The 21,999-nt window shown below is 50.0% G+C and overlaps 1 protein-coding gene across 2 annotated transcripts in view; it reads left to right on the top strand.

The window, feature by feature from the left end:
* Positions 1-21,999, top strand: part of LOC125951630 (ankyrin repeat domain-containing protein 29) — a 200,221-nt gene that overhangs the window by 43,223 nt on the left and 134,999 nt on the right. For both annotated transcript variants that reach the window (XM_049680594.1, XM_049680593.1), the window contains exon 3: positions 4,311-4,421. In XM_049680594.1, coding sequence (XP_049536551.1) covers positions 4,311-4,421 — 111 coding nt within the window. The remainder of the gene's footprint in view (positions 1-4,310; positions 4,422-21,999) is intronic.

Below are 21,999 nucleotides of genomic sequence, written 5' to 3'. Positions count from 1 at the left end.
GTTATCAGTGTTGCTTTGCATGATTGAAGCGATAACATTTCCGAATACAATAAAGAGGCCTATTTATTTGATAATTGTTATGCAGAATCAACCAGTAAACATGAGTGAGTCATTATCATTAGTAGGAGGAGCTTTTCGGGTTTTAAGACTGGATCAACAAGGTAATCCCGTTTCAGGATGATGACAGGCTGCTGATTGTCCAACTTGAAGGGCTGCATGAATTCCTTTGACTACTTGACCGATGTTAGGATTTCTGGTAAACTTGGTAAAGAGCCTTTATGAATTTTGATAAGTTTGCTATTGCACTGTCTGGTACAATTTGTCTCTCATCATCTTCCTTCTGACATGAAACGGCTGGATGTACAGAGAAAAGAAAAGAGTCAATGTTTGTAAAGAGATGCAACTAATAGTGGAATTGTCTTTTTAAACATATATAAGAACGGACGAGCCGTATGGTTATTGTTAGATTGTTACCGGCTACAAGAAGAGTGACGACTGCAAGGAATGTGAATGTATAATTCATTTTGTTGTGGACTTTTCGACGACACTTTGTCTTATGCCGTGCTATCTCGCAGAATGGGCTTTTATAGCGCATGTTTGGGTTGATTTGGTTGACTGGCCTTATCAGGTAGTTGCATGAAATTCTTAATTTGATGCAGCAAATGAACAGAATTTTGACGCAATGTAAACATTATTAATGAAGAATTAATGACATGTTTTGGATTTAAAACCAATTGAAACTGTAAGTAAACGACCACTATAGGACCTAGTGAGGTTTTCAAACGGTCGTCAACTCGAATGAAACATCTCGAATCAATTCGAGCAATAGTTGGCTCACGTGATGTGAAGCACTCTAGCAGCAGAGTTTTGGAGCAGTCAGAGTATTGAAATTGAAATTAAAATGAATATTGTATAGTGCACATTTGTATGAATTGGTTGATTTATCGATTCAATTCCCTATGTGTTTTGAATGTCTGCATTGTAAAACGTTTTGCATTTCATTATAACGTTACACAAATGACTTTTCCAAGCATCGTTTCTCTCAGAGGCTATTTAATGAGTAAAGAATAAAACACCGGTTTTTCGTACGTTTTCTAGCATGACGAATCACAAGTGGTTTTCGTATATAATTGCATACATATATTCAAAATAACTTGGAAAAAATAGAATAACATCAGTTCCAAAAGGTACATTACAATTAACTAAAACTAATCTGATCTTCAATTAAAAATAACTTTGACGCGCAAAAATTGTTTATTGAACGTGTATGGATAGATATTAGACACGGTACAGTATTTACAGCGATCTTCAGAAAAGGGAAAGTTAAAAGACTGACAGAATCGAGCTCGTAATTCGTAGCCTGGTCGGATTTGCTTGAAATGTTGTACTTTTAAAATAGTCATCAGTGTTGCCTTACATGATTGAAGTGACAACATTGCCGAATACAATAAAGAGGTCTATTTATTTGATAATTGTTATGCAGAATCAACCAGTAAACATGAGCGAGTAAACAACCAGTAAACATCATTAGTAGGAGGAGCTCTTCGGATTTACAGACTGGATCAACAGGGTACTCCTGTTTCAGGATGAGTACAGGCTGCTTCATGTGCAATTTCAATGGCGCTATGAACCCTTTTGAGTACATGACTGACAGCAGGTATTTTTGCACGTCGGAAAAGAAGGGCTAAGAATTTTGCAAATGATGTTATTTGCCTCTCATCATCTTCCTCCTGACAGTAAACGGCTAGATGCACACAGAAAAGAATTAGGAGTTAAAATGTGTTAAGAGATGCAACTAATAGTGAGATTATTTTTTTAAATATATATAAGAACGGGCGAGTCGTATGTTTATAGTGGAATTGTTTGTTACCTGCTACTAGAAGAGTGACGACTGCAAGTAATGCGAATGTATACTTCATTTTGCTGTGGACCTTTCAACGAGATCTTGCCTTATGCCATGCTATCTCGCAGAATGGGCTTTTATAGTGTAGGTTTTGGGTTGATTTGATGGAATGGTCTTATCAGTTTGTCAAATTGTGTTGATGATTGGAGTAATTGAATTGAATATTTGCTTTGGAAATGCGTTTAGGATTAAATGAAAACGTTGTTCGTGCAAATCCATCAAGATAGTGCGGGTTCTGTGGGTTATTGTTAAGTCAGCTTCTGGTTCCTTCGTTGTACCCGTATTCATACCGTATTCATAATTTAACAGCAGCTTTTCACTCTCTAACAGCCCAGCACCGTGATTAACAGTTTGCTTCGGTTGCCTTTATGCTGTCAATAGTTCAATGTGGATCTGCTCTACCGTCGTCGAGAGCGCAAGGCATTCCTTCCACCTCGCTCGTTGACAAATGGCTGTGTTGTCCCGCTTTGTACTACCGCAGCAGCACAACAGGTAGCACCGTTGGCGTGTATTTTACGATTCGCGATGTTTTGTTTTTTAACGTTTACCATGTTAATACGAAGTTCATAACAGCAAAAAAAAAAAAAAAACTACGGATAGAAACTGGCAGGACAAGAAGCTTAGCAAAGGGATTAGTGAGCGATTTGCAATGGGGTGAGGCCAACACCTGTCAAGGATTAGCGAGACCGGCTGCTGCCCCGGCAGATTCTAACTCACCGGCCCCCGAGGGTAAAGGAAAGTGTGGGGCGAGAACGGACCGGATCCTTGAGCCCTTTTTCACAGCTTAGTGAGCCATTTCCTGTGCTTTCGCCATGCCGTGTTTGTTTGGCTGGCGGTTCTTGTCATAAAGTTTACAATAAATTTCCATCCCCAACCCCGGGGAATGGATAGAAGGGTAGTACCGAACCACTGGACTGCCACTGGACTGGCCGCTGTGTGTGGGTGTGTGTGTGTGTGTGCGCGCACGCGAGCCTTTGTTTCAACCGTCGTTAAATTATTGTTTGCTGTTTTTGCTCCCTGTCTTCGCGACGGCCACGGTCAAACATGGTGGCGGTGTCTGTGGGCACCCAAACCGTTTCCGGTTCCATCCGCTGGTCGCTGGTCGTTGGTCAATTCCCCAGTGAGGGAAACCGGGAGTCCCCGGGCCGGGCGTCGGCGTTCCTTTTTTGTTCCGCGTTTTATTTACGTTCCACGCTAGTGCAAAATTTTCACATTAGTCTACTCAAACAAACAGCCCTCGGTAGTGTCCGTGTGTGTGTTTGCGCCAACATAGCACCGAACGATCCGGGAATGAACTGCTCGCCCGGGGAAATGGGGGAAAACCACAGCCCACGAGACTAGCTTATTGTGGCCACGAGCACCGTTGGGGTTTTTGTGTGTGTGTGTGTGCGCGCGCGAGCCACATCAGCACCACCGCACACTCGCGATATCCTTTTTCGGTTTTTGTCTGTCCCCTGGTGCGACTTGCGCTGGTGTGCGCGAGTCTGATGGTGTTTGCTTCCCGTCACTCGACCCACGGACACCTTGTTGGTTTTATGTCCTGCGCTCAAGTTCAGGCGACTTCCAGTGGATTTTCCACTTCGCGCCACGTGAAGTGCTCGCGTGCAACACTTGGACGCCTTGGACCTTGGAGGCACTTCGCGTAAAACACCACAGCACCTTCGGCATGCTGCTGCTGCTGCTGCTGCTGCAGGCTCGACATAATTTCATGTTATTACAAAGGTTAATTTGCTATTACAATTAAAAGTCACGCGAGGTGAAGTTTGCTTCCGGTTCCTGGGTGGAAGGGGAGACCGGTTCCACGTGTTTTTAGTGCCACTTCTGCCAACGGACTGGGCTGGCATTATTGCGCTGGAACGTTCCGTTGTCCGTAGACCGGAATGGTTGACTTTCCAGGTGGCCGGTTGCTTGTGTCATGTGCATTTCGCGTGCTAAGCAAAGCCGGGGCCGAGCGGAAAGTGCTAACAAGATACGAGCGTCCAGTCAAACGATGCCGGTACCGTGTGTGTGTCTCAACGGAGGCGGTATGCACTGATAGAGGTGCTTCTTCGAGATTTTAGTCGAGTTAGTTGGTGCTTACTTCTTACGGACAGTGAATTCAGAATTCATCATTTGAGGTGCTGGACGCAACATGTCGTTGGCTTGGACTGTAGAACTCTCACTGTAATCTAGGTCCTTCCAAACCACTTACTGTCATCCCTCAATCTGACCAAATCGTTTTATTGTTGGGAAAACAATAGCAAATTGTTATAAAAATAGTGTCCTTTCAGCTGTTCATTAGGCATTGCGATGGTAATAAGGCATTGCGATGGTAATTGGAGGCAAAAAAAAACTTTGGAATGCCCTTCTAATGCCCGCCCTAAACTAACATGTCTTTCCCTCCTTCCTTGTTTTTGCTCTTCCGCAGAAAGAAACCCTTTCGGACGTTCAGCTACATCTGGCAGCCCTGCGAGGAGACGAAATGCTGCTGAAACGAGTGCTGGACAGCGGCAAAGTGCACGTCGACTGCCGTGATGAGGTAAGTTAAGTTGCAGGGTATTTGATGTTATACTTATGTACTAACACTATACCCGGGGATTAGGGTCACCGCGCCGGTAATGGTGTCGCTTGCATTCTGATGCCCGTATGTCTAGGTATGCCTGTAGAGCATAAAGCAACTGTTGCTCGAAGTTGAGAAGATAGACGCAAGTTCCATCACAATACAGTGTCAGATACTGGCACGTGGTCGAAGAGTTCGCAGAAGAGTAATGTCTTCATGGTCGTTGGAAAAATGGAGCGACATTGAGATGGAGCGAGGTTATCGACATTGATCTTGAAAGAATAGGAATGTACTAACTTAAGGACCAAGTCGCCCATATTGTTGTAGTGCCGTATAAGTGGAGGACTTAGAGTAGAGGTTTACATTATCGAACCAAAAGTAGCATTCCAATATTGAATATTCCAATACAGTTTCACATCTTTTCTGCAACACTTTTCTCATATCCGCTAATCGAAGGTTGCACTCCATGTTCTTGTACACAGCCCAAGAGTTGTAAGCTCCTCAGGACTACTACCCTGTTGTTGTTTGGATTCGTTTATCTTGATGATATGAAATTAGCAACAGACAGAGCGACAGAGGTTGATGCGGTGACGGGAGTGGCGGAGCATGACGACGCTAAAGGCGAAGGTAAGGGAAATAAATAAAAAGGAGGAGGAGGAGGAAGAAATTAAAACCCCTCCCCCGGACAAAACAACCGTCCACACCGGAAGTGACCGGCGGGGGGAAAAATGGAGAAAAACAACCCGGGACCAACCCGGCAAACCACCCTGCGGTGGGCCGTGGGCGTGTTTCAGTTTGCGCAATTTATAATCATTAGCGCTATCACTCACAATCACAATGCTGCACCCCACCCCGCTGGTCCCTTCCCTCTGCTTCCTCCCTCTCCGCCGTTTTTGTGCAACCGCGGGCGCGAGCGACCACCTAACGCCGCAACCAAACCTCTGCTTCACCTCTCCCCCCTGCCCGGCCCGGTCCGTGGTTGGCCTTGTCCCCTCCCGGTACGGAAGGAACGGATATCCCGATTCCCGTTCCTGTGGCCGACCAGTCCAGCAGTCGGCCGGGAGTAATAAATTTTCCAATGCAATGCAATGCGTCGGTGGAGTAGTAGTAGTAGGTGTAGCGAGGCAGGGCACAGGAAACGATGGCTATGCGCAATGATAAAGTGTTTAGTTTTTCAAACGCCGCGCGGTGTGGGTGCCACAAAACCATCACCACTTCCGCCACGACGGCGACGGCGACGGCGACTTGTTGGTGACGCGACGCGACGCCGATCCCTGCTTGTGATACAATGCGTGACGCCCACGGTCAGGGGTGGAGTGGGGGTAGTGTTTGCTTTTTAACGCGTCGGTTAGCCAGCCGCCCGTTGTGTTGCAGTTTAGAAAATGTTTGTTTTCTCTGCACGTTTTTTGCTGCTGTTGTTGTTGTTGTTGTTGTTGGTCCCTCGCTCTCTCTGGTGCTGATGCAAACATGGCCGTTGATAGATCGCCGGTGACAGGTGCATCTGTTGGGCGCTGTGTTTGTCTATTGATTTTCGGTAGATTTATTGGTTTCCTCCCCCTCTCACCCCAACCGGCCTGATATAGCATGGTGCGTGTATGTGTGTGTTCAAATATGTTTATGCTGTGCGCACTTTGCAACAATGTGGCAGCCTGCGTTTGGTCGTCTGCGTGGTGGGTGGTGGTCGGTGTACAAATTAAACGGATTTGTTATGTTTTTTTTTTCTTTAGTAATCCGACCCCCACTACCAGGACCGCTCGGATTGATCGCATTGGGGAGGGCAATAGAAAGAGAGAGAGAGAAAGAGATAGAGGAAGTGAAAACAATAAATGCCTCGCTTCTAGTCCAGACCAGTCCTAACAAACAGCCCAGTGCACGGATTATAGTGATGAACAAATTTCGATTTACGTAGCACCAAACTATCACCTCGGACGGCACCTGACCCCCCCCCCACCCCCTGTTCCCGCCCTGGTGGTGCAAGCATTTCGAGGGGGAAAATTATTGCTGCTGCGCCTTGCATGGTTGATCGGCTAAATAATAAGCACCAAATGAAATGAATTGCTGCCACACGAACGTGAAGGGGATGAATGGGGATGGTGGGGCGTGAAGAGGATGCTGGCTTTCGGATAATTGAGCCCGGACCCGAAGCTTTGGAAGCTCGATTCACCCTCAGCGCTACCCGGCGCATTCCTCCACCTCACCTCATTTAGAGGCCATTAATTTTTCAATATGCAAACTATGTTCACCGAATGTGAGTGTGTGTGTGTGTGTGTCCGCTTGTTGGTATATTTTGTCTTTTGACGAGCGGAAGCGGAGGCGTCGAGTTGGTTTATTCATTTTTCTCGCAGCCGCTTTCGTCGTGTTTTTTTCCTCGAACCAACCGGCTAACCCGCCGTGACTAACAAGCGACCAGAGGAGGAGGAGGAAGGAGGTTCATCAGGCGGGTGGGAGGTGCTGCAGCTCATTTTGTATCATTATCCAGCGCATCCCCAGCAGGCAGGACCTGTGGAGGCAGGTGGACGATGGGGTATAGATGATACAGTTGAGCTTGGGTTTAGATTTTCCGTGGAAATTATTTTGATAATTAAACAAATTGTTGAAATGCGATGCGCATGTTGTCGGGGGGCGAGGGGATGGATTCCTGAGGCTAGAGAGGTGAGTTTTCCGGCCGTTGTGTTATCTGGTAGACCAGACCAGGTGGTCCGAACTAAAGCAGGGGAAAAGGGAAAGTTAGCAGCAAACATTTCTGGAGGGATGGAGTTGGATTTTCTAATTCACCGTGTGGTTTGGATGATGCTAACGGCAATAGAGAGATAGAAAAGCAGAGAGAGAGAGAGCGAAGAGAGGACGAGTGGCATCAGAATGCAGCAGCTTCCCGCTGGCTGGTTACTGGCTGGTCGAATTTCCACCGGACAATAGCTCACCAACCAGCTTCTTCCCCCTTTTCGTAGCAGCAAATTGAAACACCAAAGTGCAGGCCGATGGAGACGCTTGGTGGAAGGTAAAACACAGGCCCGGAGGCGAGGCCACAAGCGACCGCCCTTGGGCCATTGCTTCTTCAATCTCAACCAAAAACCGAAGCGCACGGCGGTGAAGGAGCATTTGCATTTTGCCTTTTCTGTTTTTCCTGCGTCTCCTTCGTCTCCTTGTTCGCCTGTCTACCCAGGTCCAGCCAGGGGTTGCTCCAGTACACATCAGGTCCATGCACCAGTACCGGCTCCGGGACCACCCGGTGGTAGCCAGTGCCAGAAAACATTTAGCAGAACAATTTAATTTCGAATCTGTTGCGGTTTTTCGTTTGCTGCTGTTGCTGCTGTTGTGCCTCTTCGCTTGTCAGGATTTTGCGCCAGACAATCGCCGGCCAGCAGTTTTCCCACTTTTCCTAGGAGCGCGCTCGCACGCCGAGTGTTTTTCCACGCTGGGGGCCATTTTGTAGCCCGTCTCTCTCTCTCTCCGTGTTGTGGTGGTTCTACGTGAAACCATGAAACAAAACGAGTTCATTGTAACGGCGAGGAGCCAAGCAGGACCGGAGCAGGAGTCGTACCAACAACCCACCCATTTCGGGGCCACGGAAACCAGTAGAGCATGGGGCAAGGGGCAGCCAGGGTCAGCCAGGTCCCAGGTCCCAGGTCGTTGTGTTTTTCGTGCCATGGTGTGCCACCGGCGCATAAGCCTCTCCCTACTACCCGCCTTACTCCAGAGCACCGAGGCGGCGATGAATTTGTATGCACCGGTTAGTCAATTATAATAATAGTTTGTAAATAATGCTCCAACCTGACCAGGGCCCTGAGCTCGGGCCAGAAAAAAAAATGCGGGTATTTTACATGGCACAGACCAACCGGGTATGAGAAGGGGGGGGGGGGGGGGCATGAGCAGCCACTCGGAGTTATTATGGAAATGAGTGCATAGTTACAGCTAAACACACCGCGCCACATGCTTGACATGCTAGCCAGCAGCAGCAGTAGCACGAGGTCTGGACCCAGGTCTGGCACTGGCTGGACAAGATCATCCCCGGGGCCCTGGGGTCATATCGCAATCACGCCATCGTCATCAGAGGAACTTCCGGGTAAAATATGGCACGAAAAGAAGGGAAAGAAAGGTTCCAGGTAAAGGATTAAACCTGGACCCTCCCTGTCTGCCCTGGAACAGGTTTACTTATCCGCCCAGGACCGAGTTCCAGATGAATTGAAATGTCGAAACACCGTTTGTTGGTCCAGCTCGCGTTCAATCTCTTGTTCCACTGTTCCAAGGCAGTTTATGCCGCAGATGTGCTCGACACAGAGTGCGCTGCAGAGAGAGAAAGAGAGGAAGAGAGAGGAGGGCTATGAATAACGGGTCAGTAGGTCTTTAAGCGACCAATTGAATCGCCTAAAACGGTGTGCGTTTGTGCTATCGAGCATATTGTGCATCGCGAAAGCACCACCAAGCCTTAAGTACTATTAGGCCCGGTAAGTTGTGACCGGTAGTACTCCGAGACCACAGCGCCACCAGCACCACCGGACTGTCAGCATCACAATCAACCGGGCACACACACACACACACCGGGAATGGTAAAGCACTCCACTGCTGCTGCTGCTGGTGCAACATCATAATCAACTGCTTTGCGAGCGCGTGCGTGTGTGTGTGTGTCTTTCTTCCTCTCTGACGGTGGCGGCATCGTCTGCTGGCTGCTTATTAGGATGATGGCCGGTTCGGCCGGCAGTTTGGTCGGTCGGTTGGTTTGGGTCTGTGTCGTCGCCGTTGTGGTGGCCAAACACAGCGTCCGGGTATTTGTGGAATATTATTTATTAATTTAGTTGAAAATCGGTTTCATTGTTTAGCGAGCGCTCGGATACTCTCTCTCTCTCTCTGTCTGTCTGTCTCGTTCTGCCGGAGGCCATCTATTGGGATGGGATTACGCTGATGGTGGTGGTGGTGATGGTGCATTGCATTGGCAAACATTCAGACAGACAATAGGTCGGACGGATAGGCGACCACCGGACAGGCAGGTAGACGGTAGGGGAACGGTTCGGTTTGATGCAGCATACAATGCACGCCCGGGGCCTCGGGCACTACGTCACTGCAGCATTCGGATCCCCTCGCCGCGGGGAAGAGTAGTTGGGGATCGTGACTCGAGGTTGCTGCTGTTGATGACCAGGAGAATAGGACGACGACGACAGGACGCTCTTCTATATATGGTTTGTGGAAACATGGTGGTGAAGGCGATTGATCGTAACAAACTCTATCTATTGGACCCAACCACTTCGACTTTGGGTGTGTGTGTGTGTCTGTTTGGGGCTCTTTCGGTCCTCCTAGAGTACCGGAGCCTCCGGCTATAGCGGACTCAACGAGCGAGCGAGCGAGCGAGCGTGTGCTGTGAACACCGGAAGTGACACATCGCTCGAGGGACCACCGGACAGGTGTTATTGCACGGCACAGGGTGGTATTGGTGGTGCTGAAATCCCTATTCTCTCTCTTTCTCTCTCTGGAGGCACAGGCATTTGGTTAACCTCGCCGGAATAGTCGCTTTCATTCCCTCAGGATGGCCAACCAGCCACCATCATCACCACGCAACCTGTGTCTGTGTGTTGAGGTCAACAGCAACCGAAGCGCAACAGCGTCATCAACATCATCAGCAACGGGAGAGGCGGTGATCCTTTTCCGCACAGCGTACCGTCGTACAGCCGGCTATGAAGCAGCAGCTGAAGGGCAGCTGAAGCAACCTGACCGACCAACCAACCGACCGACCGACCGACAAACTCTCTGGAAACGACATTTTAATTTTAGTTATTGAAATATCGTCCAACCACCCATCCGGCACGTGTGTCAGTGTGTGTGTACGCGTGTGTGTGCTTCAACCACCCGCATGCACACACACACACACACCCTAGATTGTGTCCTGACCGTTGGTACGGGCTGCTACTCTCTCCTGTTGATTGCACCGGACTTGCTACTGGAGGGACCGAACCGGGCTCTCTGCAAAACGTCAGGCGTGGCGAAGGCGATGGAGCGTGGCCGGAAGTTGGATTGATTTTTGTGAAGCTGCGGTTCGAAGCCACGGCCGTGTGTGTGTGTGTGTGGTTTTATGGCTCTATGCTCCGTTGTACTGTCCCCGGGAGTCCCCGGACCGTGCTGTGTCAGGTGGAAGGATTTAAAACAAGGACTCTCACGCCGAACCGACCTCGATGACGATGATGAAGAGCGCGCGGCATTGGTGAAGAGAAAGGGAGGGATGTTGGTTGCAGCAATGAAGTTGATTGTAGAATTTATTTGGTTTGAAGTGAGTAGAAGAAGCACACAACACTGCACTGCATGGTGGTGTACTGCACACGGCACTGCCGGGTGGTATAGGTATCCTACAAGACATGGCATGACTTGCTTTCTGAATTCCGGCACCAACTGGTGGCTATGTGGTCTACGTAAACAACAATAGTATGGAAAACAATATATCGAGCAAAACAGGTGGAAAGACGAGAAAAGTCAATGAAGGTACAGTCCACCAGGTCGTCAGGATTGGGACGTTGGGTTGACATACCATTTGCCCCGTTCCTAACGGTGTGCTGTTGTTGTTGTGAGGTTATGTGGAGATGGAGTGAGATATTTCTAAGAATTACAGTACATCAGAAGCAGGTACCTCGATTAATTTGTGTAATGCATTACACCCGGGTCCGGCACGCGGGGTGACCTAAAGATTGCTGCAGCTTTGTTGCGTCACTTTACCTGATTGGCTTTTGATGATGTGGTGTGCAAATAAGTTGAATTAAATATGAACGTGCGACTTAAACATGAGCCCCCCTTGGACATCTGTATAGAGCATGTAAATTAGATATTGTTTCGAGACAACCTCAAGACAACTTCCTCAGCTTCCGCTATCGATTACAAAAGTTTATCCTGGAATCCAAAAGAAGAAGCTGTGCGACATTTGTCAATAGTTTCTCGACGAAAAGTCAAGATTGACATAGGGCTTCCTGGGGGCTTCCTCTATTTTATCTTGTCATTCGAATTAGCAAGTCAAGGCCTCCCTCCCTAGGATCCTTTCAAACAATTCACATCTAATGACCGCGCTAGTAGTACCGTAGATCGATCGATCAAGATTGTTCTTTTGTCATCCGAAGTTGATTAGCTGACACAGGCGCTCTGGCGCGCTGACGGATGCTAAATAGGCTCATTAAGTTCATCTAAATTTGCCCCCGCAAAAAAAACCCGGGAATGCTCCAAATAAACTCATTCTTTCGAACATTATTTGACATTTTCCCCAGCGCCCCCCGACATCGGACGGATACGGTTTAGCATAAAACTGTCATCAAACGTCGTCGATCGATTATATCGAGGTGGGACGAAGGGGCTATAGAAAGTTCGGAATGGTGGCCTGCCAGAGAGGATATGACTGGCGGCGGTGACGGTGTACACGCCCTTGGGCTTGGAACTTTTATCTAAACTTAATTTCTATCCAATTTTCCAGCCAACCTTCTTGTTGTCATCATCATCATCGTCCTTATCGTCGTCGTCGTCGTGGTCGTCGTTGTTGAGGCGCTCTTGGGGATTTGAACCGTGTTGGCTAGAATGCAATGTGAATACAGTGAAATGGAGCTGAATTATTCATCGTGATGAGCCCCGGTGCCCGGAGTATTCTGTCCGAGGGCGAACAAAGACAAAGAACGTGCATCAACCACCTTCGACCGACCACTCTCTCTCTCCCGGAAGGCTGGACATCAGAGCGCGCACACACACACACACACACTCGGGGGTCGATGATGCAAAACGTCTTGATTTCCTAACGGAGAAGATGGCACAATTTTCCTCGGCAAGAAGAAGGAGGCGGTTTTCCTTGGAGGGAGATGCCCGTTTCCGGTTGCATGCCCATCATCAACAAGGGGGGTCATGCGGCGCTAGTGTGTGTCTGTGTGCGTGTGTGTGTGCATGTAGCCCAAAGGGATTGTGTGCATGTTGTCCTCTCTCCACCCCCCTGTTGGTTGGTTGGAGTCTTTTCTTGCAAGACACCCCCATACCAGCATCGTTCTGTGCACACCCCGCTCCTCCACTCTGCCATCCTGGCCTTCGTCTTCCTGGCTGTGGCTCGGAAGGAGTTTCCTTTTCTTTTTGCTGGCACTGTTGGGGCTACGTTGAAAAGAATTCCCCGATGCACCTGCACATTTTCTGCATCAATAATAAAAGAGCCGGGCGCACACACATGCACACGCACGCACGCATGCACACACACACACGCTAGTCGGCTGCATCCGTCCTTTCCTGCGTGGTGGCGTGGTAAGCTAGCCAAGCAGCAGCAGCAGCAGCATCAACATGCAAAAGCAAAAGGCACAAACATGCACACACACATGGGGAGGGTGCAGTGCGAGGACACACATGGAGGCGTTGCGTGCGTTCTGTGGCCACACTTCCTGTCAGTCCACCCCCCCCCCTCTCCCTTCCCTTCGTACCAGCTAGGAGGGGTTGTTGGTCGTTCATTTTAATCTTGAGCATCGCTCACACTTGAATGTGCCATGAATCGAGCTCAATGGGAGCATCTTAAAAAATAATTAAAGAAACACCGTCCACCCACCCACACGTGTGTGTGTGTGTGTGCCCCCATTCCCCTCACTCACCCACCAAGTGAGGGGGCAACTTCCCTGTGGACACCTCTTCTTTTAGTCTTGGAGTCTTGTGCCGCGCCGCTGGCATACAAAGAACGGCACACACACCACACCACAGCACACAGCACACAGCACACGAGACCACCGAAGAAGGGGATGTCCTTTGCAATGGAAATGGGTGTGCTTGGGATTGGGAGTCTTGGGACGGCCGGATGTTGCCGTAGGTAAGTGCGTAACCGGAGTAGGAAACCGTAACCGGGTGTGTGTGTCTCGGTTCTTGGTTCGGCTCGGCTCGGCACACACACACACACACACACACAAAGCAGTCTGATCTCTCGGTGTAACGCAATGGGGATTTCAGGCCCACAACCTCCCGGGATTTGTGCTCGAAGCCCGATGTGTAGTACTAAGCCGGTGTAATGTACTCCTTCTGCCTTCTTTGGATAGGGTTAGGTCTGGCCTGGTGTAGGGGGAAGGGGGTTTTGCAAGCGAGCGAGATATTACACGCACAGATTCTTCGCTTTGTTCCTATTTCATCGCCCTGGCTTTCCTTTCCGTTGGACGATAAAGAGAAAAGGACAAGTAGGAGTAGAAGGAAGCAGCATTTGTTGCGGTCGGGGATCGATGTGCTTGGGCGCAGCGCAAGCAGCGGTTGTGTTGTGGCATCCTCCTTGCAGCCTTCTTGGCGAATGGGGGTGGGGGATGATGCGTGGATACTCACGACACGACGACGGTGTGTTGCTCGTGGCGTACGAGCGTACCGAAGGTACATTAATGTGAGTGTGTGGGCTCCCTCATCCCTTTGAGCACGAGAAAAGGAGGGCGGGAGGTGGAAAACGGTCCGTTTTTCCTTGATCCAGACATTCCAACCCCCCGCCGTCGTGGATGCGTTTTCATGCGTAAGACGAAAGTGCTTTGCACGGGAAATGGAAGAAAGAACTTCGGGCGTCTGGAACGAGAAGAAGGAGTTTTTCCGTCTTTCTCGTCGTTCCCCTGCTGTCTTGTCGTGGTTTCGGGAGCATTTTCCGGGAGCTCAGCAAAATGCATTTGAGCCCTCCGAGGGAGGACGATGGGCCTGTCGTACATTGGCATATACAATAATGAAATGAGTGAGTCGTGACGCATAGCTATGCTAATCGAATTATCCGGCCACCACGAGGATGATGGAACGAGAGCAGCGCTGCAGCTTTGTTTGAGTGAATTAGTTTACGCGCGTCGCGCAATGAAATCAACCTCTTTGGAGCTTGATATCATCATCATCAGCATCATCGTCATGGTGCTGTTGTACTTCCTGCGCCCATTTTTGTGCGCTAATCAGCTTCATCTACTACTACTGCTATGTTTTGGTTTCGTTTGGCTGGGCGCCATCGTGGAATACGTGCTAGCTCTAGCATATAGCGTCACCAAGATACGCGTCCTTGTCCTTGTCGTTGTCATCGAGAATGGTATTGGTTGCTGAACGTACGGCTCACGTACTTTTCATCGTAGAAGCGTTTCACGATCCTAGAGCCCCGTCTGTCTGTCTCGTCTGCCTGTCAGTTGTGCATCAGCGCCCTCGCTTGCCTCTACCTCCACCGCGTCTTTGACGATCAAAGTGAAAAGCAGCGTGGTGGTGGAAAACCTTTTGAAGCTTCGCACAAAACTTCTCGCGCTGATAACGAGCTTATCAACTTGATGCTACGGAATGCTCACGCGCACGTGTGTGTGTATGTGTGTGTGTGTCACTGGAGTGGCGGTGGCACCTTGGTTGGCGCGTTTTTCCCCCCCAAAAAAGGAAGACACCGCAGAAAGGAGCAAGGAGATCTTTCGTCATCATTTGCACCTTTATTGTGGTGCGTTTTTCGGGGACTCCAAGAGAGAGATGAAGAGAGAGAAAGAGAGAGAGAGAGAGAGAGAGACAGAGAGAGAGAGAGAGAAAAGAAAGAGAGAGCACGCCTAAGTTCTTGTGGTGAAGTGAATTTTATTCGCTTTTCACCATCATCAATATGGCAGCGACAGCGCTTTGGTACCGAAGAATGATGATGATGCTGCTGCTCATGATGCTGATGATGGGCCTGGTGAACGCGTTTTGTCAGCCCATGTCCTTGTGCCCTTGTGTGTGTGTGCCCGCTTGAAGAGGTGCTCCGGTGTTGAGCATTATGTGGCGCTCTCTAGCTCTAGATGCGTAGTACCGTTTTATGTGATGCGTATGATGTTCGCGCGCGATTTTTATGTTCTGTTGACGCGCGATACACCCGGGTGTGTGGGGGGAACGTTGGAGGTGGCGAGAAATATGAATTTCTATTTCCAGGTGCTCGAAGGAAGCACCCACTTCACACACATCGAGTGCACTGAGGTGAAATGGTTTTGTTGTTATCAAAGTGACACATCTTGCGCCCCCGGGGCGTGGCGTGGCGTGGCGCTGTCTTATTGATCTCGACGGTGTCGGGCGGGAATGTGTTATTTGTTCGGTTTCCTGGAAGCCTGCGACTCTTTTACGACAAAACGTTGGTTTTCGTGTGTGTGTGTGTTGTGAGGTGTAAGCTGTAAGCCATTGGAAATTATGTTGATGCTGCTATCGCTGCGGTTGTTTTTGACAATCGGTGTAGTACAGATCGTTGCCAAGCTTTTATCAAGGCCTCGGTCCTGTTGACTAATCTGGCAGTTTGCTTCTTTCCCCAGGTAGGCTTATGTTATTGGCACATTTTTATGCTGGCTTTTATGTGCTTGCTCTCGAGGTTAAGAGGATGCATGCCCCACCGGTACTGCCATTTTTCACTTGGCCAATCGATTGTGAATGAAAAAAAAACGAAAGAGAGAGAGAGAGAGACGTAGAGCAGAGGCTTCCATCACCCCGGAAGTGGATCGAAGTGTGCATCCGGTACATCCTGCCTCGCACCATGACGGGGAGTTTTTCCTCGTTTTTTTTTCATTTATCGTGTTTTATGCAGCACACGCACACACACACACACACACACACGCGTGCGCGCGCCACGTTGGTGGCACCTCGTTAGCCGCCGGTGCATGGTGCATATGATGCACATGCAATGCATGTGTCGGCTGGCTGACTGGCTGGCTGGTGTGTAGACGAGGGAAAAAGGCAACCAGTGCCTGTGCACGAGAGAAAGAGAGATGGAGGAAGCTTTATGCTAAATAGGTGTGAGGTTCAATGACCTAGCAAGTTGACTTTGACGCCTATTAGGAGGTGTAGACGGGCATCCGCGCCCCCCCCCCCCCCCCACTCCACGGAGTGGTTTAATCGTGTGAAATCGTGTGATTTGTTTTTCGATGTTGTTCGCGTTTTTTTGAATTCGCATTTTGATCCCAACGGGTGGGAAATTCACCCGGTGGGGTGGTGCTTTAGGCTATCAGCTGCACTGGTACTTTGGTCCGCAACACACATACACAAACAACAAAAATCCACTATTGCTCCTCTCTCGCCACCAGTGGGCAGCCACCATTCTTCTTGATTAAGAGCGATCTTTGATGGTTTTTTGAAAAGCGTTCAACTCAAGAGCAGCAGCAGCAGCAGCAGCAGCCGGGAGTGCGTCCACTTCAGCATCGAACCTCTCTGCGTGCACCACACATGGCCACCATGGTGTGGTCGACCACCACATCGCCATCAATTTGCTGCTGCTGCCGGCCAGGCCCAGGAGTCCTCCTCTTGCGTTCGTTGCGCTTTCAATGCATCGTTTTATGCTGCCTTCATGGTTTTTTTAAATTCTCGTTGCTGCTGCTGCTGCTGTTGTTGTTGTTGTTCTCGTCGTCCTCTCACTAGCCGGCCCAAAAAGGAGGAATTTATTGCAGTTACGTGTACTGCAGCGTGTGCAGATGCAATTGCAAATCGCACGTCCCGCCTCTGTGTGCCAGTGTGTGTGTGTGTGTGTGCGCGCGTTTGTTCTTCTTTATTTTATCGAGGGGCTCGATTGAGGGATTTCTGCAGAGGTTGGCGGCCGGTGGCGGAGTTGCATGCGAAGGACCTCCGAACCATAAAGGGCTCAGCAACGGTCCTTTCGGACTCGGACGGCATGAGTGTGTGTGTGTGTGTGTGTGTGTGTGTGTGTGCGTCTCTGCTCGTGATAAATAAGTGCAACTGCAGCAGCAGCAGCAGCAGCAGCAGGACAATTGTTTTGTCGTCATCGTGGCCACACCGTTGGTCTCTGGTTCGAGTTCGATTTCGGGACGCAAAGAGTGGGGCTGCAGCATGCAGCATGCATGCTTCTGCATGCTGCTTGGTTTTGGAGGCTTTATGCTTCCTGCTGTGACGAACCAGACGAACCCTTTAGCCCGGCGCGTGGCACAAGGTGAGAGAGTGTGAAGAGCGCGCGCGTGTGTGTGTGTGTGTGTGTGACCAACCACCACCATCACGGAGCACTGCAGCGTGCACTGGCCGATGACCACGATGGTTCCACATCCAGTGAGTGGTCCAGTTTATGGGGTCCTCGTCGCTTTCTTCCTTTTCTCGATCCCCAGTCACGACCTCCACGCGCTCGTGTGTGTGTGTGTGTGTGTGTGTGTGTGTGTGTGTGTGTGTGTGTGTGTGTGTGTGTGTGTGTGTGTGTGTGTGTGTGTGTGTGTGTGTGTGTGTGTGTGTGGCTTTCTCACGAGGAAAATGGGAGGGAATTTTCTTACCAACCGTAACCCGTTGTCCGTTGCTCTCTGACTCCCTTACTGGGTTTCTTTGTGTCCTTCTCCGAGGAGGACCGTTCTAGTCAGTAAGGGCAGCGAAGAGGAGGTGCCGGTGGGATGTGCAGATTCCATTTCCCTACTTCCCCCACCCCCTCCTCACACTGGTGCACTTAGCTAGTTTCGCTCCATTTCAGGTGCGATTGGATAATGGTCTTAGGCGAACGATTTACTGCCCTCGCCACCGGGGTGCAGCGTCCCAAAGGGACCCCAAACGTACCACAAACCTCCTTCTTCTCTTCATCCTCTACCACTTTCTTCGTGCACGTTCTCCACTCCTCTGTGTGTGTGTGTGTGTGTGTGTTTTCGGGGCCAAACTTCTGCTTTATTGATACCCGCAAAACCGATGAAAGTTTTCCAGTGTTTGCTCACCTCGACCTCTCTCTCTCTCCCTTTCGCGCGACCTCTGACCCCTCCTGGTGTTCGACCTCACGGTGCACAGTGTCCGGGACCGGGACGAGATCGAAAAAGGGGAAAAAGGATCGTCTGCTGCCCCTTGCACACACACACACACACACACCGGAACTTTGCATCGAAGCGTGCACGAGTCTCGATTGCCGTTGCCCGTTTTCCCCGGGGGGCTGGGAAAATGCAATCGATGGCTGGCTGGCTGGCTGGCTGGCCGGTCGGTCGTGGTTTCGATGGATGGTTTGCATTTTCGTTCCGGGTCCGTTTTTTTTTGTGTGTTGGCCTTCTTCCTAGCCACCACAGCGGATGGTTCTCCATTTCTGGGGAAGGGCGATGGGACCTTTGCTCAGCCTTTTTCCTCACCCAGGATCAGGGAGGGCTGCCCGGAAAGTTCGTCGTCGTCGTCGTGGTCGCTTCTGCGAATCTTTTTGCGTTTTTGAGGTTTGTGCCCTAAAAGTACTTGATTCAATTTTGCATTCCCGCTGCGCTGCGGAGCGTGAGATGATGATAAAGACACATGCGGGTGGTGGTCGTGGTGTCAAAGTTTTCTACTTGAGGTTTGGACCCCCTCTCTGCCCTTTTTGGGGTTGCAGCTGATGCACCATCTCGGTGCATCTCGGTTAAATTGTGCGTGACCACGCACTCTCGGTGCTGAGAGGAAAAACGGGTTTTGAATGAAACTTCAGTTCGGCATTTGGTCTAGTTACACCAACGGAGTCACATCCAGCAGGCTGTGACCTTAGAGCTACCTAACCTCAATGGTCCAAGTGGTTTTAGTTGTAATTATGCGGTCAACCGCGCGCGCGGACCCCCGGTAGTGGTGTAAAAATAATTTATTGCCACCGGTCACCGGTCACCGGAGTCACTACGAGGGATTTTTTTTCCTGTTGTTGTTTTTTATTGTTTTTCGCTCACTCTCTCTCTCCTGTTCTGTTGCCCACTTTCCATATCCTCATAATTCGTACGCATAATGCAGCCCCCTCTCTGTCCTTCCAAATGAATGCTGGTCAAGCAGAGAATTATGATTTTTTTCAGCCCCACGATTTTTTTTGCTCGCTCCTGTTTGTATTTGCTGTCCGGGCGAGGTGCGCGCGTGCGTGTGTGTGTGTGTGTATGTGTGCAGAGGGGCTCACTCTGGTGCGCGTTCGCACGCCGCAGTTGCTACCAGGGCAATATAATGCGCTTCAACCTTAATCCGCTGTGTGGTCGGGACAGATTATCAATCACACAGGCTTTATGCCACCCCCACTCGCCCACCTCCCAGATCCCAGGAACACTGGACTGAAGGGAGGGACTGGCAAGGTGCGAGAGAGGTGGGAAAAAAGTGATGTGTAATGGAAATATATTAATTTACAGGATTACCCCGGCATCGGTCGTTGGGATTCTTTCTGTTTGGTTTTTTTTTCAAATTGTTTTTGGTCTCTCGCCCACTACCGGACGGGCGTGGTGATAAAAGCGGGAATCATCATCTCACTCATCGCATCGCACCTCGAACGCCGATGCGGGCGGGGAGTATGTAAATTTCGTCATTAGCCGAGCCATGGCCACAGTACTGCGGTGCAGTGCTCGGACGCATCTCGATAAATTCATTTCACCTAATGGCTTATCGGTCGGGATGTGTGGGTGGGAATTGCGTTTTTGTTGTTGCCGCACCGTTGTTGTTGTTGTTGTTGTTATGCTGAACAATGTTTTATGATCTGGCTGTCGCGCTCGTGGTTAGTTGTTGGATTAATTTGGAATATGTTTTCCAATTATCAGGTCGGCTACTCAATTTGTAATTCTAATATACTGCAAGAGCGGAGCAATGTTCGTATAGAGTTTTCACCGGCGGGTTCTCTGCAACATTGACGTCACTGGCTAGCTGTTACCGAAGGCGTAATTGTAGTGGACTTTTGTGTCACAATTATGACAGGATAAAAAGGATTGTAAAAGAAATGATTTATTGCTAACGAAATCAAATGCAGTTTGAAGTATGCAACGCATAAGAAGCATAAGAAACTATCAAACAATCCGGACCCACCGGAAACCTGCTACCTGCTCACCCCTCCGCCCCCCACCAACGGCTATTAATCACCTTTCATCGGACCAAAGTCAAAGAGAGTTGTGATCGCTATCGCGGACAGGAACGGCTACTGGAACGCAAATCGATAAAAGCCTTCGTCCTTCCCGGCTGGCTGGCTGGCTGCTTGATGCGTAATTAATTGACGAGAAGGGTTGCAGCGCACACACGTGGCCACACATCGGCACATGATTGACGACTCCATTCAGACCCAATCGTTCAATCGTCGTCGTCGTCGTCGTCGTCGTTGCCGTTCTTCGCCTCCTTATGCTCCATTACACAGGATCGCTTACGAAGTGCGTCCACTCGAAGGTGCAAAAGGTGTGGTCACAGGGTCTGGTGGTTGGTGGTGGCAGCAACACACGGAAGTCTTTGTATGCGTGTGTGTGTGTGCCCCCAAGGAGCGCGTATCGCGCCACCAAGATCTCGCAGCCCTCGGAATAGTATGAGCCGTTGCGTTCTTCTGCTGCTCGATGCACCGTCGCCACCGCAGCCGCGTTGGGTAATTAATTCAAAGTAAGTTTTTGTTCGCAGTTTTCGCACAACCCCCTTCCCCCCCTACACGGGTGAAAAAAAGGGCGAAGTGGAGACGAAGGTTCTTCAGACGAGGATTTTAGCATTTTCCTTCCAACTGAACTCGGGCTCGCGCTATAAGAAGGTCTCTGTGTGGCGTGGCGAGGCTCGATTTGAGGGGTTGAGCGGTGAAGTCCTTCCTTCGCGTCTTATGAGCAGCATATTATGCGCGCTCGGCGAAGCGGGGCTTTTCCCCGTCTCCCTTTTTCGTAATTTTCCAAACAAAGAATGCACTCTCCGAGGTACACTTACGCACTTTTTACGCGGTCTCCGGTTATGCGGTTTTCAGTTCCAGTGCTTTCTATGCTGCTATATGCTGCTACTCCTGCTGCCGCTGGCTGGTGCATAAAATGGTGCACACTTGAAATTAATTTCGCACTCGTACGCATGTTTCCCTTCCCTCCCCGGCTGGTATAGAAGCCAGCGCTTTGGCCCCGGACCGGGTGGTCCGGTGATACTCGATCTCGCCAAGGCTCGGTTGGGCTCTTCGGGAAGGGGCTCACGTGATGGAAAAGGCTTCCTCTCCGTTCCATTGGGTACGGTTCCCCTGGTTTCGCTGTTAACTGATCCCTGCTTGGTCTTGGGCTGGGCTGGTTGACTGGCGAAATGAGGAAAAAGAATGAAAAGAAATACTCCCGGACGCACTGACGCCTGAGCCTGTGCACTCCGGACTGCACTCCGGGTGCGTAGACAGGGGTCCTTTTGTGCGTAAGATTGGTTGTGCGTTCGCGTACATGCACCAGAAGCGCAGCAGGAAGCGAGGAGCATGGATAAGGGAGGGAGGAAGGACGCACGCACTAACGCACGGCGCGGTAATTTGCAAATGCGATTGTCCCGTGCGTGTACGCGAGTCCCATCACATCGATTCCGTGTCCCGCGAATGTGTTGAGACGTAATGATGACGATGGTGGTGGTGAGCGTCGTCAACCAACAAAACAGGAGACAGACAGAGAGCGAGAGATGCCTTTGAAAGGATCAGACTTGGTTAAGAGGAGGGAGAGAGATTGCATTTAATAATCGTCACCTTCTCCTCTTCCTTCACCCCCTTGTTCTTGTTCTTCTTCTTCTTCCTGTGTCATGTGTGAAAGGCTTCACCTTGGGGAAGTGTTAAAATTAACAGCTGGAGGCCTCCAGCTTGGGCCTCCGATGCGCTTAGGCGCTCTGCGTTCTGCGTGCATTCCGTGTCCTTCCTTTCAGGGCTTCCAGGATGTGTTATGCGCGCGTGTAATTGAAGTCGAGTCGAGAGCTCGTTCGCCCGCAGGGGGCAATGTCTTATTGCGTGTTT

Source organism: Anopheles darlingi, chromosome 2, assembly GCF_943734745.1.
Source record: "Anopheles darlingi chromosome 2, idAnoDarlMG_H_01, whole genome shotgun sequence".
Classification (NCBI taxonomy): domain Eukaryota; kingdom Metazoa; phylum Arthropoda; class Insecta; order Diptera; family Culicidae; genus Anopheles; species Anopheles darlingi.
The sequence above is the reverse complement of the archived record's forward strand: the minus strand, read 5'-3'. Positions and strand labels throughout refer to the sequence as shown.